At 35.0% G+C, this 17,482-nt stretch overlaps 2 protein-coding genes and 1 long non-coding RNA gene across 3 annotated transcripts in view; 2 read left to right on the top strand and 1 right to left on the bottom strand.

Moving 5' to 3' along the window:
- Positions 1 to 9,950, bottom strand: part of LOC125658266 (slit homolog 1 protein-like) — a 229,518-nt gene extending 219,568 nt beyond the window's left edge. Inside the window, exon 1 of the mRNA XM_056149727.1 lies at positions 9,542 to 9,950. Within this exon, the coding sequence (XP_056005702.1) occupies positions 9,542 to 9,720 (179 nt within the window). The 5' untranslated portion in view covers positions 9,721 to 9,950. The remainder of the gene's footprint in view (positions 1 to 9,541) is intronic.
- On the top strand, positions 5,812 to 6,481 carry LOC130050239 (uncharacterized). Its single transcript, XR_008798676.1, has 2 exons — positions 5,812 to 5,938; positions 6,335 to 6,481. It is a non-coding gene; the product is annotated as an uncharacterized LOC130050239 (long non-coding RNA).
- Positions 9,951 to 16,655: 6,705 nt separating the features above from the next.
- The window catches only part of LOC125658275 (uncharacterized), a 13,871-nt gene continuing 13,044 nt past the window's right edge, over positions 16,656 to 17,482 (top strand). Inside the window, exon 1 of the mRNA XM_048889496.2 lies at positions 16,656 to 16,772. The gene's annotated coding sequence lies outside the window, so the exon portion shown is untranslated. The remainder of the gene's footprint in view (positions 16,773 to 17,482) is intronic.

Raw genomic sequence — 17,482 nt, 5'->3', positions numbered from 1 at the left:
CCATGATGTAAATTACCGAGTCCTCGATTTCTTTACATCAGAATCATGATGTTGTTTGTATATCAGCAATTCTTCGTTATTAATTTTTATCAATTTTTCGACAATCAAAACACAAAAAGAAACATGCAATACTGTATGCCTAAAACACAAATAGAACTAATGCATACAAGTACATCAATTTATTGTTTCACACTTTAAAAAAAAAAACTACTTGTTACTAAATATACACTAGGTGCCAATAAATAAAGACATACCAGTCTAGTGTAATATTTTTGTTAGAATTATTTTTCGCTTATGATTAAATCTTTTGAAAGTTAGATTTTATGTACATCAACTTACACCTCTTTTTGCATTTCCAATTACTTAAATGAGCACACAAACAATCATCAGGCACCTAGGAACAATGGGTCTGCCTCCTCTTATTATTACATACAAACTTGGGGTTTTTTTAACGTGCAGCGACATATTTATGGTCGGATAGGCTGCCCCTCCCCCCTATTAAAAAAGGATTGTTGTAAATGGTAGTGGAAGAGTAAAATTTAACCGATGAATGGAACTGAAAAATCAACCCTTGCAGCCTTCCTCCTCGACCTTGGGATTATTTCTTTTGGGGGATGGGGTATTTACTAGTCAATAAATTTTAGGCAATATTATGGAGTAACCTCCCCCCCCCCCCCTACGATGCTACGTGCCTGATGGTATCACATGTTTTCATTGTGGCTTTTAATTCTAGGCGTCTGTTGTTTTTAAAACAGATTGTTATTCGACTCCTCGGTATTAATTGCATAATTTGTACAGACATAAATGTCAAATACTACATCCACCTATAACCCCCCCCCCCAACTCTACAATTTGACAAAGTGCATACTTTTAAAAGTTTTCGCCAAAATTTGAAGAAATTAAACCTTGTTTTTGTCATAGATATAATACAACTTGATAAAATTTGTATACTATAGAATCTGGTAACGTAAGCTTTACTATAGTCTATTTGTTAATACTATTTATGTGAAGCTTAGAATCGCAATCGTAAGCGTGCCCCAACTTACGGTGTAGGGGGAGCAACTGCAAAACTGTAGGCCAATGGAGGAAGTCCCATAAGTGGATGCAGTGGGGTATTAATTTATGTAAACAAGTAGCTTAGGTTTTTCTTTCAGAAATAAGTAGACAGCAAGAAAGTTGATACAGAGGGCATTGCAATCAAGCAACCACTGCTACCGGACGTGTATTAAAGTAATCAAATTCTTATGTTCACTAAATAATACCTTTCCTTTGTATTTAGTGAAAAATAGTCTAGTAGGTATGCCAATGAATTGAATATGAATGAATTGATCTTGTCTGTAATTTGTCTGGTATTTTGTGGAGATTTACACGCATGCATTTTCATGATAGCTTTGCATACTTAATATTAATATAATGTTATTACAAATAAATGAACAACTGTATATGTGTCCTTAAAAGTATTGATTGTTCCTCCTTTCAGGTATCACACCGGTAATTGTCCAATCAAAATGAACTTAGTCAATTGTGGTTCCATATATTTAAAGAAATATTTTTTTCCTTCCGCGATTTTTCTCATTTCCTCTTCTTCTTTTCTCTTCATTGTTATACCCCTGATTAGGAAATTTTGTGTAATTTGTAGAAATAACCAAGTGTATACAAAGGAACTATTTGCTGTTGGTAGCTGAGGCTACTTCCTGAGGTGCACTCCGGCTGTTTACACACATGTAAAAAACACGTGGATTTGAGGGTAGTGTTGTTTGCGGGTAATTTATTTTCGAAAATGCCGCGTAGGGTGTTGTTTTTCTGGTGTCGGCAGACGAGAGACGTAACATAGAACGTGTCTGACTTCGTTATTCGGCATCAATTTTGTAAACTGATTTTTAATGATTTTTTCCCCTCTATAGTAATATAAAGTGAAAGTAATTACCGGTGTGATACCTTCCAGGTGCAGTGCAAACTGAATTATAAATAAAGGCTGGTTCCTTCCGACATGTATGTTCATATAACAACATGTATGTTGTGTGTCCCTTCAAGATTATCGTGTTTCCAAACACGTTGAATATACAAATGTATCCTAAATATATCTTTGGTGCATGTTAAATATATGTTTAATACATATGATTTATATATGTTAAACATATGATATATATATATATATATATATGTTAAACATATGTTTAATATAAACAGGATATTACAATTTTGCATATTGATAATATGAAAATCATACGATAAATATTTGAATATCATATGAACGAAATATATGTTTATTGTAAAGTAATGCAAACATATGTTGCTCATTCTATAAAGATATGTCAAGCATATGTTTGAAAACGTACGTTTACCTTGAGTGTTCCTTTTATATGATTATCATATGTTTAAAATATGTTAAAGATATGTTGCAATTTCACCAGTGCATGCTATCTCAGTAATGTCACGTGAAAGGGAGTATGAATTCGGGAATGTAAAATCAGGGAAGGGGGGGGGGGGCTGTCCTTCCACATTTGTGACAATGATCATTACCTGTTATTCTGATGTACAAATAAAGATCTATAGAATGACTCCCCCTATCCCACTATTTTTCATAGTAGTAGTGAATGAGAATGTGAGGTTGAAAAATTCTGGATAAAAAGCTGCCCCTTTGCAAATCGCTCCTATGTGTCTGGAATTGGTAACTGGCGAATCCTTTTGGTATCATACGCCTTTTTACCAAGATGAAAGGTCTCTTGCACGTCACAATGTACAGTATTTTAAAACGTAAAACAATCTGAGATATCATGAAAGGTGTAATGTATCCACTTAGGGACAGTCTAAAATTAGATGCAGGAAGTATGAAGCAATACTTTTGAATAATTATTTCATGCATAAACTATGCGTCTCTTTATCCTAGACGTCACCTTTAACGTGTGATTGAGTAAAACTTTATGTAGATATATTTTATTTTATCATCATATGTATATATTTTATTTTATCATCATCTATATATGCACTCAACATATGATCATTGCTAGCCTAAAACCCCTATCTATATATTGAGCTTAGAATGATCGCAAAACTTCTCATTAAGTATGTGTATTTCAGTGAGATCACTGATGACTTGAGAGGGGTTTACACAAATTACTAACATATCAATTATGTGCAAACTCAGCTCATCATTACTGGAATATTCATTTTTAATTGTTTTTTTAGATTCACATGCTTTTGTCGATATGCACTAAAATGTGGTTTTTAAATGATTCAATAGCACAACATGAAAATGATTATTGTAGAAATCGTGATCATGTTTACTTGTAAATGATCTCATCATATATATTGTGAGTTTTGGTTTTAGCGTGCATGGTCATTCAGTGTAACTTCAAGTGGTTATAATGAAAAGTATCCTCATATAATTGTTCATGAATTCAGCCATGTTTATCATTTTGAGCTTTGGTAAAATAACATGTCCAAATCATGTGAATCAAAATGATATACAGTCCGTTGTGAGAATGAATGTACATTAATATATACGTAAATTGTAATATTCTGAATCAGACGAAATTAGAATCTAAAGTCACGATAACGCGGGGGGGGGGGGGGGGGGGGATTTGCAAGGGTTTACAGTGGTTGCAACCCATTTGATTAAACGTTTTCTCAAAATCGCCATTTTGTGGTCTGCAAGCAACCAAGTTATAGGCAGAAAAGGTATCATCTTGTGTCGCAACCCCCAGGCCTCTCTGTAGTTTTTTCTGGATTCACTCAGTGACTGAATTAAGGCGTAAATAATAGTTTAACATGAATTATTCCCTAACCCATCAAATAAAAAAGCAGAAAGGAAACCCCATTACTTCCCGTGAAAACAACTGCACCTGTGGTTATCATTTGATGTAAGACCGAATCAAATATTTCAATCTTATGAACCAAGAGAAATAAAAATTAGAACAACTTACAAATATTTAGTCCTTCAAAACTACCACTCTCTATCGTTAAATCTCTGAATGAAAAAAAATAATAGTACGTTCCCACACATTCTGCATCATGTTATTCAGAATTGTTTTAGTGTTTATAACATCATAACTGTATATTACACTTGTGAGAATAAATCATTAATGGAAGTGAACTGTTAAAAATCTTCATAAAGAATTACAAAAATCATTCTTCGGAAAATGTATAATTGGATTTATCACGTGTGATACACTATTTTGAAGGATTTAATGCATGCATAAAATCTTAGTCAATTAGTTATGGACTTAACATTCACAGCTCATATAGTGACAACTGATAACTATATCACAAAGTATTCTACCAGTGTATGAATAGTCCAGAATGATTGTGAGTTAATCTGTTAATCAATGATTGGGAATCCATGCACGTGTTGAAGTCATATCACTAATGAATAGAAAACGGTTTGTAACATGTATCATAAACTTCATTATATGCCAGTCAGAAAAAAATATCGTTGAATTTTGATGACATATATCGTTACAATTTACGATAGATTGATGTTCATACATTAAAATGATATTCAATTTTCAGTGTCCTGTATTTACTCAAATGAAGTATGTGGAACCACCTAAGATATTTCAAATGAAATGTGACAAAAGGCAAACATCACATTAGAAGTATGATCAAGTATGATGCTCCCCACACCTTCTATTGGTTCTTAGTTAATTATTTTGTCCATCATGAACTCTATCTGGTTATCGGTTACCGTGGCATGATACAACATGATACAATTGTGAATTATTAAAGCTAACAATTAAAGTACTAGGTCAAAACACGAGGAAACAACACTGTCAATATGAGGACGTTCCTGTACATTAATATAATACCCATTACGTAGTATATGAAAACTTTGCACCAGGGTGAGCCATGTACGGTAGGCGATGCCAATTGTTTTGATGGGTTTCCAATTCAAAGTCTGCAATTAAAGTCCCTACTCGAACACTATTTTGATGTAACATATGTTTCAGAATGAATTCGAGAACAACACACCATCATGTTAGAATGACATATAGTAAATGTGAAACGATGTTATTTCTATAATATCACATGAATTATATTTTCAGATGTATACATGTAACAAAGTATACGTAGTTTGCGATGAAATAAGATGTTGCAATTTGAGTAAAACTTTCTGCATTCAATGTTCACAATCAAATATGACATACGAAATGCGAAGATAACGAATAGTTATCAATCTCACAACGCCCATAAGCAATACAAAATAAAGAGTTGGTCATACCAGAGGTGGGATCAGGTGTCACATTTACGGTGTTACATGTTTGGATAGTATGTTTTCAGTTATCCTGTAGAAGACCCCTCTAGTCAAATACCCTTGAGAGAACCCCTCGATACCTGTATTTATTATATACCCATCAATGTATCGTTTGTTGATACTGTGGATTTCACAGCGTGTGATGCGGTTTTCCGGATCACCACAATGTGGTTTTCTGATTCCGTATCAGTATCCTCTGAAACTGATGCCGTCACAATGCATCAACGCAACGTTATTTGTGGAAAATATTGACCGCGTCACAAACGAAACCGCGTGCACAAAACATAATTTCATGGTATGTCTGTGTTTTTGATAATTTGGATTACATTTATCATCTTATAAATATGAATTTAAAATACAGAAGGGGGTATATAATAAATTTATCATTGCTACAGTAACTTGATCCGAAGAGTTGGATCACGTCTCGTTGACAGGCGCGGATCATCAGATCAAACTCGACGCTTCGCGTCTCGTGTGATCTGATGATCCGCGCCTGTCAACTTGACGTGTTCCGACTCATCGGATCAAGTTACTGTAGTAATAATATATATTTCTTCACCTGAGTTTAGGATTTCACTCTTCGGACTGTGTTCCACGCAATGGAGTAGCACGGGTTCCTGCAAATTTTCTTTTTGTCAAACTTCCAAGTTTAAGTTAGAAATTCGTGCAGACACGACTTCTGAGGTGAATACAGCATTTTACTTTAAACATTTTCTCCTGTTAATTTTACGGTCCTTGGGTAACTGTTGTTTTAAAGTATTTAATGTTGTTTGATAATTTATTTCGTTTGTATAGTGTGTATTTATTTAGGAAATAGTAGTGAGTAGAACGTATTCGTATGGCTCTCGTATTTTTAGTATCATAATGTGAATGTACTTCATAATGATTCTAAAGTGTGTAAGTTACAGTTAATGCAGTTAAGTTTCAAGTGAACTAAGTGTCTAGTTTGTGAAGTAAGCATTTAATGCAAGTTTTAAGTAATGCAGCGCTGCCACATGTAATTCCATAAGTTAGGTGGACTATGTGAGTAATGACTTGTATTAATGTGTGTAACTTAATTTGTATTTATTGTGTATGTAGGTCTCGGTGTAATGACTCATTGTACTTGGTGTTCAACTTAAACCGGACCAAATGTAAACATGCATTGCTAGTAACGAATACCTGAGGCAGCAGTGGATAATGACTATGTACACTATGTCTGCAGTATAAAGTGAAAAGTGAAAACGTTTAAAATCGTTGTTTTTGATTGTTAATCCTGGAACCCAACCCGTTCAACCTGTAACAATGAGAAAGCATCCCCTGTCGACCGGTCTCACCCGCCATAAAATCATATATCTTGATCAAGTAAACGGAACTATCCCTAGTCAAAATCGGTGTGCCAAGACCACACATACACACGCACGCACGCGCGTGCGTGCGTGCGTATTGGTGTTGTATTTCTATCAGGTAATTTTATTTATATTTACATTTCATTTATTGATATTATTGATTTTTAATCAACGTTAATTAAAACAAGTCCATTTTAAATAAAATCCATTTGATCGCTTCATGTGTACTTATCTGTGTTTTAATTTGTTCATGATTGATTAATGAGAGACTGAAACTTTTGTGGATGATTTTTCTGGATCTGTAAATCTGCTTTACAAATACCGCTTTACAAGTTGTCGAGGAAATTCAAACGGTTTTATTCTTGCTTAAAAACTGCTTCCTCACGTTTCTGGTGAATACCGGTAAACAATCTACATCCTCTGAACTCCTCGCCAAATTATCAAATCAAACGAATTTATAAAAAGGCATATGGACGTATATTTTAAATGAAATTCTAAGGATTAATAAAGTTGATCATAAATATAGTATTTCTATCGCAAGTTTCATAAATAAAACATTTATGCAATCAAACATTATATCGAGATATTAGGCATTCGTAACTAGCGCCGCACTGGATTTTTCGTATAACGTAGTGTAGTTTTATGGGGAATGGCGATCGCCTTTTACAATGGTGGCCCTGATTCTCCAGTTTCAGTATTTTATAATTGTGCACAGGGAAACAAATTAATTCTGACTTTGTATGTATGGAAGTTTAAGGACGCGTAATTGGAAAAAAAAACATTGAAAATTTGGAAAATATATTAATTTATGATGGATCCGGAAATCGGACATAAAACCAAGCCAGGAAAAAAACTTGTAAGTTATCGCCATCACTCAACACGTCCTTAGATATTGGCCTTGTAAAGCTGCATTTTTAAACACACTAAAACGGTAAAACCCTGTAATAGCAAAACTCCAGATTCAGCAAAAAACAGATCGTTATAGCCAAACTTCGTTATATACAATAAAAGTTTCGTTCATTTCTTTCATAAGGGAATAAATATCACTTTACAATAAGTGTGAATTCGTTTTAAGCGTGTTCGTTATAAGCGTGTTTTACTGTACAGATATATCTACAATTAATCTAATTTCACTTGTTAACATAATTTTTTGAAAGTTTAATTTTGATTCCATCAACAATCCTCATAACTATGGTATAAACAAAGTTGTCGTTAAGTCATATGTCGTCCTAAGATGGACATCACAATACATTTGATTCCTGTGTTTCCATTGTGTTGCTATATATCCATGTGATGTTATTGGGTTCAATGCTGTCTGACGTGTTTCAGAGGAATCAGTAGGCCGATCTTTACATGCTAATTTTTACAGATTACTCTATTTATATGATCAAGATACAGGGGTCACGGGGGTGTGACAGGTCAACAAGAGATGTTTACTCCTCCTAGACATAAAATCCCATATTTGGTATATCCAAGGGACCATGTTAAATGTTAAACATAGCCATCTAGCGATCATCATACGGGCTTCAGATGTGTTAACAACTTATCTATGGTATGCAATCTCAGATTAAGCTTTGTGGAATTTCGATTCATCACGATTCAGACTCACAACACGCCGTTAATGATGACCATGAGAGTGATATGAAGTTTGTAGTATCTGACTTCTGTTTAAAATGACTGACCTTTAAAAAATTAAAGTGTGAAGAGTGACCTCTGTTATATTAATATCATAATGAAGATCATCACTGTAGATATCGCAATGATTTATAATTTACCTCATCATCAACATCGTGACACACTATCTAACTGTATATTCTACTAAGTGTAACCTCCATCGGGTTCTTATAAAAACAGTCTCGATATAATTGTTTATGGATCCATTGATGATTGTCTTTTCAGTTGGGTGTCCGGGTAGCGCGGAGGTAACGCTCTCGCTTCTCACCGCTGCGACCTAAGTTCGATCCCCGTGATCGTCAGTGGTTGTATGTGAGAGGGTATGGCGGTCGCCCGCTCGGACCCGTGGGTTTTCTCCGGGTACTCGGGTTTCCTCCCACATAAATGCCCTCTAGCGCAAACTTCCGTACGTCGAAGGACCCCTTTGGAAATACGCTTTCAAACTTTCATGGGTTATCGTTGGTATTTATGTATGTATATTTGTATGCGTGTATATACCGAATAAATATTCATTTTATTTATGAATATAGCCTAAAATCATACATAGTAACATTAACAAATATATTCATGTATATGATGATAATGCCCATTCTATAGTAAAAAGCACATTGCTCCGCATCAACTCCGTCAACAATTTCTAGATTTATTCGAATTTGAATCGATAGTCAGTTTTTGCAATCAAAGTACAGAATCACTTAACACTCTGAACATTTTGAGTACTGATATGTGGTGTGAAATGGATGTAAGGTCATTTTTATGACAATCTGAAATATATGCTATAATTCCTTGTTATCACACGTTCGATACCTCTTGTACAGATTCCAGATGTATCCTGAATTAGTTTAGATTGTTCCGAAATTTTCAGATTTAAGGTCGGTTGATTTGAATTATCATACATTGTAATTTTTCTTTTCTTCTTTTCATTTTTTAATCGTACTTTGCATGTTGTGCATAACTTGTTATAACAATCTGACATTGCCATATAATAAAATAAATATTGACTTCAAACTGATTGATATACATGTACGGATTTCTCGATCACACGCTGGTGACTGAGGTGAGGCGTCAATAATTAGATAAAGTTACCATTTTTTGTAATTTATGTTACGTAGCAATAGGTGTTCAATGAATATCATTAAAATGGTTTTACTTAGAACCATCTGCAATGTAAAAATAACGTAATTTCATTGCATACTTCATTTTTTGAAAATGTATTTCGTCAGTAAAAATAAACCTGTGAAGAAATGAGTGCAAAATGTTAATTTCAATAAGATGAATGACTTACAATGCACAGGTGTCCTTGGGGATGTTGGTTGGTACTGTGGTCAGTCCTCTAAATCTACAATTTACGTAAGTCCCATTACAGGAAGACGTAGTCCCACAGCTACACTTGTCTGGACAGGCGCCCGTCCCCCGGCTGTACGTCACAGAGAGAAATATAAATGTCCACACCCAGTACATCATTGTCGTCAGACAGAGAGTAATGTTATCCTAATGTTAGATCCATGTCACCTGATACAGACATCCTGGAATTCTATATTTAGTAATATTTCCTGGTTATCATTTGATTTTCCGGACTGAAACCTTTATCAACGTTCGTATAAAACTGTACTGTCACCGACACCAAAATATAAAGAAAACCCATATACATAATGTAAATGTTTATATGATGTTATATGCTGGTTAATTGTAACGAAGGGTCAGCGGACTGAACGCCTTCTCTGATAGATTGTTTTTCTGTTTTAAATGGAAATTGTTTCTCGATTCAACATTTCATTTTTAATGTGTCCTGTGTAAGTAGTATACATCTACAATTACTGAGTATATGTAGTAGAACAAAGAATATCCCTCCCACCTACAATATCATAGAACACCCCTCCCACCTACAATGTCATAGAATATCCTCACACCTACAATGTCATAGAACATCCCTCCCACCTACAATGTCATAGAATATCCCTCCCACCTACAATATCATAGAATATTCCTCCCACCTACAATGTCATAGAACATCCCTCCCACCTACAATATCATAGAATATCCCTCCCACCTACAATGTCATAGAATATCCCTCCCACCTACAATGTCATAGAATATCCCTCTCACCTACAATGTCATAGAATATCCCTCCCATCTACAATGTCATAGAACATCCCTCCCACTTACAATGTCATAGAATATCCCTCCCACCTACAATGTCATAGAAGATTCCTCCCACCTACAATGTCATAGAAGATTCCTCCCACCTACAATGTCATAGAATATCCCTCCCACCTACAATGTCATAGAATATCCCTCCCACCTATAATGTCATAGAAGATTCCGCTCTCGGTATTCATCTTATGTATAAATCCGTACATTTACTTAAATATACATGTGCTATGATTTTAAACATGATACTATAATGCACTTTGAAAATTTCTCTCTCGATACTCATCTTACAAAAAACCTGTACATTTACTATTATTCCGCATGTTCAGGATAGGTCTCGCATGTTGTGGTGAATAATTATATCGTAGGTTGTAAGCTAATGTGTATGTATGTTTGATTTAATCATGCAGTGTTAGCTGTTCTTTAATGATTTGCACTATATATCTTATGATATCTTGTGTTTCAATGCTGGTAATATGATTATGATATGATGACAAATTTTATGTGCGCTATGAGATAGAAAATAAAAACTATTGACATACCCAGTCGCACAGAACAATGACCGCCCTTGATTCATCACGTTAAACCCACTCATCTCCTAAACTTTATTTTAAATCAGTTGTTTTCTGAAATTCCAGATAGGGTGGTAGGAATCAAACTTTTAGATTAATGAGGTATACTTTATCGTCATAATGGCCGACTCCCTTTTAAAACATGAATGAAAATATAAATATCAACAGTATTTCTATGGTCCTTTTAAATATTGCCTAGCTAACTGGGTAGCTCAGTCGGTTAACGTGTCATAAGAGAAAATAAAAACGTGTCGACTGCTGAACGGTAGATATCGGGTTCGAGTCCAGCAGAGATTTTAATTTTTTCCACATTACTTTCTAATAAAACTGCATTTTTGACAAAATAGAATAATTTGAAATTTGTCAATTTTAAGATATTGTATACATCCTCCACTTTTCATTCATATAAAATTTCTCTGGTGTGTCATTCCTCCTTTAAAAACTTTTCAACTAAAGTCCAGATGATTCATTCGAGATTTGAAATATGAAATTCGATTTTCAAGATTTGGAATTTGTACATTTGACTGTGTAGAAAACATATATAACTAACTTATCCTGTTTTCAATGACAAAAAATAGTTTTTATCGTTATCACTATATCACTATTCGTTTAAACAAATGGCAAAAATTGGCACTTCAATGATACAGTGTGTAAGAACAAATATTAGGTAAACAAGGGCGGATCCAGGAATTGCGGTTACGGGGGTGCCACTTTATTAGGCAGGGGGTCTGGGGTTCGCCTTGAGGCCCCCAGTGGGTCCAGGGCAAAGCCCTGGTGGGAGCCCAGAGGGCGAATCCCCCAGTAGCTCCTGGATTTTACAGATTTTATAGTGCTTGAAAAATGTGTCCTATTTAGTCATTTCTACTATTTCCTATCATTTCTAATAAGGTGAAATTAATAAAATGAGGTAAACTTTAAAGGTTTTTGGAACAAAATTAAGTTCTCCCAATAAAGTAATGCACGAAATTTAAAGATTCTGTCATTTATTTCTCCAATAATGGAAGAAATTATTGCTTCTTTTATCGTTTAGAATATTTTTCTAAACAAGATACTCCGATTTACCTTAAATTTGAAATTTTATGGGGGCATCGGCTGCCCCCTTAAATCCGCCACTTGTAAACAAGCCTCTGCCACTTGAGGTAACAGAGGCGGGGTCAGACGGTCAGGAGGAACTAGCACCTCCGTCGACCGACCACACCCGCCCCACATCGATCAGGCAAACGAAGTAATCCGCAGTCAGAATCAATGTGCATAGAACGGAACAACAATTGGTATGAAAAAGTCAGATAGCATTTAAACCAATGACATGTTGTATATTAGCGACTATATAGTTATAACGACGATAAAATTGCGAAATGCTTACTTTAAACTAGATTGCTAAAACCCTTATAACATCAACTTGCTTTTCAGTAGACTGCTTTAATTTACAAACTGACTATAAGCAAAACAAGCTCTTGCGTATCGAATCAGTTGAGAAATATAAACACCATATACAGGTGATAATGAAATATTGCTACATAGATATGGGAAGTTGACGAAGAAGCAACTGTCTATGGTGTTAACCAGTTCAGTCTTTAATTCGTGGTGAGGAATGGTCGTGTAAAGTGTTGAAATGTCATACGTTTTGATCTTGTTGATTTGAAAAGTTTTGTGATTTCAAAATGTAGATTTGTTTTGGAATCCACATTTGATTTACACTACTTCTGGTAGATGTTGTGGCACAATACGTTTGAAGTTTCTCCTTCACAGCAGTTGATAATTTCGTAAGGGGCAAAGGTAGGGAGTCAGCAGTATGTCTATGTATTTAAAGGTTTGTGTAAAGTTCAGGAACCCAGTATAAGTACAGTAACTCATTCCTTCGTTCAATTGACTAAGATATTGAATGTGTTTAAAACTGAAAAACGATTTTGAAGAATGTTTTGAAAGTTAAGTTGGAGTATAAGTAGGATTACTAAATGTGGAATCAATACCAAGTTCGTTTAGGGAGGTACTTTATATTGTCATAATGGCCGGCTTCCTTTTAAAACACGAATGCAAATATAAATATCAGCAATATTTTTCTATTCATTTCAAATAGAGTTGCCTAGATAAGTAGTTCAATAGGTTAACACGTCGACTGTTGAACTTGTAGATCGCGGATTCGAGTCCAGCAGGGGTTTTACACTCTTTTCAGATTGCTTTCTACTAAACCTCTTTTTTTTTTTTTTTACTAAAAGTCAATTTGAAAGTTTTCAGTTTCAAATCAATGTTGTATACATCCTCCACTTTTCACCCACATCAAATATCTCTGGTGTAGGATATCATCCGTGAAATACAGATGTATCATTGAACAACCATTGAGGCAAGTCCCTCACTAAACGTTTTTGGTTTTTGGAGAATCAAACAATACTACTTTCAACTTAACTTTGAATAGATTATTTATTTCGTTTCATGTATCAATAATGAAATTATTAAAACCCTCGACATCAGCATCAATTTCCGGAAATCGATCATTTCACCAGGATGTTTTTATCATTATTTCGTTTCATCGTTATATTAGTATCTCACAAGTGGTCATTTCCAAAGCTTACAGAAAGTACACAATGGCTGTTCAGAACGACTTATGAGAGTGATCGGCGGGGAAATAACATATTTTGGATGAATTACAGATTCTATATTCATTCACTGGGTCTTAGAGTGGGGATGGGGTGTACATAAGATCTACATACGCTATCCAGACAAGAATGTCTATACAACTAGACGTAATGGACAGTTTGAGTAGGCTATTTATCCGCTATTATTTCAAATAATATCAATCGAGGAAAATAGCAGCGGAGAGTCGAACGTTGAAACTAGTGGTAGACGGTTGCTTGAAGATCCGTAGTCCGAAATGTCTGACGTTTTCCTGGCCTTTTTATCATTTTGATATTTACTGGCATATCTGACGTTTTCCTAGCTTTTATATGATAGTCATATTTACTGGCACACGGTAAATATCAAAGTCATAAAAAAGCCAGGATATTTCGGAGTAGAGGATCCGGAGTTCACAATGCACAGTTAAATTATGAATACTACGAGCAGACGACACATTTACACAAGTCTTTTATAAAGCTCAAATAGACTGTTGCTGGAAGATCCGGAACTCACCATGGAGATAACAGTTGTACGGTCAAATCACTGACACGTTCTCATCAGAAGACAGACTGTGATATGGTCATTTAATGAAGCACAGAATAATCTGAAGACCGCTCGTGCGAACACTACATACGAACGGACGACAAATTTGCACAAGTCCTAGAGAGAGCTCAAAATCTTGCGGACAGTATCAACCCAGACGACATGCAAGAACACAGAAATAACCCAGATGTGAATATAGCAGAGCTACTCTAGAGAACAACCAAATTCTCTTAACTTTTTGATATGTGGCCAGTATTTCATTCCAAGCTAGTTCGATTATTTTAAGAGACTCCATGATCTAACAACGCTTTTAAAACAGATTTACCTTATGTTTGCCGCTGTTCTCTCGGAAATCTTCTTTCAAGTTCGACACAGACAAGGTCAAAAATGCATATAGTACGAGGTCCACGTATATTATGGTTGTAAATTAATATATTGACTAAGAAATATATTTGAAAAATCTAGATTAAGACTAAAACTTAATGCAATTACAGTAATGCTACATGTAGGTCTTCTTAGAGAAGATGAAATCATCAATCTTATAATATTGCTTGTCAACAGGTATGTTTTCCAAATGAAAAATTAAGTACACGTATTACTATTTCATATTGTTATTTATAAAAGTATTTGAAAACATATGAATTTGAAGAAAAAATATATAAAACAAAGAACGAAACTGATGCATTCAAATCAAATAAATATTGAAAAAAATATATTGACTAAGAAACGATATAATACCATTTTTATTTAAGTAAAGAAAACCAGCAAATCTTCAGAATGATTGAAAATGTTGCTACAATGTAGCTAAGCATTCCACCACCTAAAACAGTAGGAAACTTTTCAACTAGTTTTCCAGCAAAGATGGAAAATATGTAACAATAAGTGTTTTGGTCTTACTTACCCATTTTACCAACCAGATGGTATGTTTAATTTCTTTTTTCTTTTTTTCATTCGTGATATCGATTCCACTGCTGAATTTTGTACCAAAAAAAACAAACAATGATTGGCGTAATGATATGTATTAACGAAGAAAACCAAAAGGGTGACCCGGCCCGGTTCTTTCTACCTCTCTTTATTAGGGCACCTGAGTAAAGTCAGGTGATCTAGTGCAATTGGTCTGCGTCTGTCGTCGTCCGTCATCCTCGTACATTAACAATTGAACATATTTAACTTCTTCTTGATAACTACCATTCCAATTATTTTTAATTTGGTATGAAGTATCTTTGGGACAAGGGGGACATAAACAATAATTTTCAGGACTCCTGCACCCCAGGGGCCTTAAGGGCGGGACAAAAACTGCCAAAAATTGGCCAATTATCAAATAGCTTCTTCTCAAGAGCCACAGGTGTGTAAGAAAAACCAAATGCATAATGATGTAGAGCAGGGAGGTATCTACCTAAATTGTAACTTTTATAATCTCCCGCGTAGAGGAACCGATTTCATGGGGAGGCCAAACTTGGTATATGTATATGTAGTGTATACTATATATGTGCAAAACATTTAAATGGTATACGTTTTTATGTTATTGATTGATTGATTGTAACTTGCTTAACGTCTCTTTCGAGAATTTTTCACTCATATAGAGACATCACCAAGACCGATGAAGGGCTTCAAATTTAAGCCGTTGCTCGGCGCTTGTAAACAGTCTTTGAGCAGTGAGGATTCTTTAGCGTGCCACACCTAATGTGATACGGGACATCCGTTTTTAAGGTGATCTCCGAGGACCCGTGACAATCACACCTGATGCTAAACGTTTAGCGATGGATGTGTCACTACCTGTTTTAACGACTTAATTCTAAAGGTACGTCGCGGTCGGGATTCGAACACCGGCCTTCCGCAAAGGTGTGTGGGGGGGGGGGGGGGGGGGGGGGGGGGTCTATATCCGCTAGACCACCGCGGCTGTTGAATATTTGATATTGATACTAAATTGAAGCTAAATGAATATTTGAAAGGAGTAGGTAGTCATTTACAAAAAATTGTAAATTTCATGATCCAAGGGGGTACTTGAGGCTCTTGTTTCATACATGAGTCACCCCTCCTTACTAATAAGGAGAGGGTGACCCATGTATGAAACAAGTGCCTGTGGGGTAAGGTTTGGATACATGATGTTTTTTGATACATGCATCAAAAAAAGAATTATAAGTTTCATATCTTAAATCACTTAAAAAGTATATGTAACATAAAAGTAGAAAATTTAAAAGTGAAAAGAAGTGCCAGGAAATGCTCAGAATGCAAGATTTTGCAACATCTACTGCAGAGCTTCTAAGGACCTAGGCTGTCCCCAGATTACTGGCCTATTTGGAGTAACCTTTAAATCAGCTTTTAAAAATTGTTTTTAATCAGATCTGAGTATAGTGATAAAAATGACTAGAATTTGGAAACAAGTAGTAAATAAACAAAGCATTTTCATGTATCAACTGTCTTAGCTTAGATATTCAGAACAGGATTTTTTCTAGGGCCTAGTGGTACTGTTAAATAGTACTCCAGTGACCAATAAGGCATGTGGGCTGCTTATTTTGTATTAGGATCGGGCTCGAGGTACGACGTAAACAACTTTATTGCTCATGGAAAAGGTTTCACTTTGCCTTTGGCTTTGCACATAACAGAAACAGAGGAAGGCTCCTATGACAGTTGAAGGTGATTTTTCCGTTCACATACTTCAGTCTTGTAACTATCATTTCAGTACCTCTATCATTTGCTTTTTTCAAATGCGTGATTGTAATAGTGTATTATGTAATGTAACTGTGCAGTAATATGTAAGAATGTATGTTCGTTCGCCCTAAAACGCGTTCGCCCATGACGCCGTTCGCCCTTATTCCCGTTCGCCCAGAGTCCGATCGCCCTAAAACTTGTTCGCCCATGGTCCGTTCGCCCTCTTATTAAGTTGAATGTCTGAAACATAGGAATTCTTCATTTTTCTATACATATTTTTCTATAGATGAACCAAAAAAAATATTTTTCACGTATGCAACGGGTCTTACTAATGACCTGTCATACCAAATACCTGACTAACAGAAATTTACGACATTTGAAGGTTTTATATTAAATTTTGTAAGATATATTCCTGAATATGAATAAAAATACATTAGATTAAAGGCTATTAGAAATAATTTTCCCAATTGTTTTAGTCATTCATAAACATTATTTATATTTTATTGCTTGATATACATGTATGATATATTTGGTATTTTGGAGTATGAAGGTATAATACTTGGTAATTAAAAATTTTAATGAATTTTTGTAACTGTTAATTTATGATTTATCATCAGAGCCATGTTCATTCTTATATACACAAGCTGACTTCTCTGCCACATGAGATGCACGGGGGGTTGACCTCTGCCATGGTG

Source organism: Ostrea edulis, chromosome 9, assembly GCF_947568905.1.
Source record: "Ostrea edulis chromosome 9, xbOstEdul1.1, whole genome shotgun sequence".
In the NCBI taxonomy this organism is placed as follows: domain Eukaryota; kingdom Metazoa; phylum Mollusca; class Bivalvia; order Ostreida; family Ostreidae; genus Ostrea; species Ostrea edulis.
Note: the sequence above shows the minus strand (reverse complement) of the source record. Positions and strands in the feature narration are given on the sequence as shown.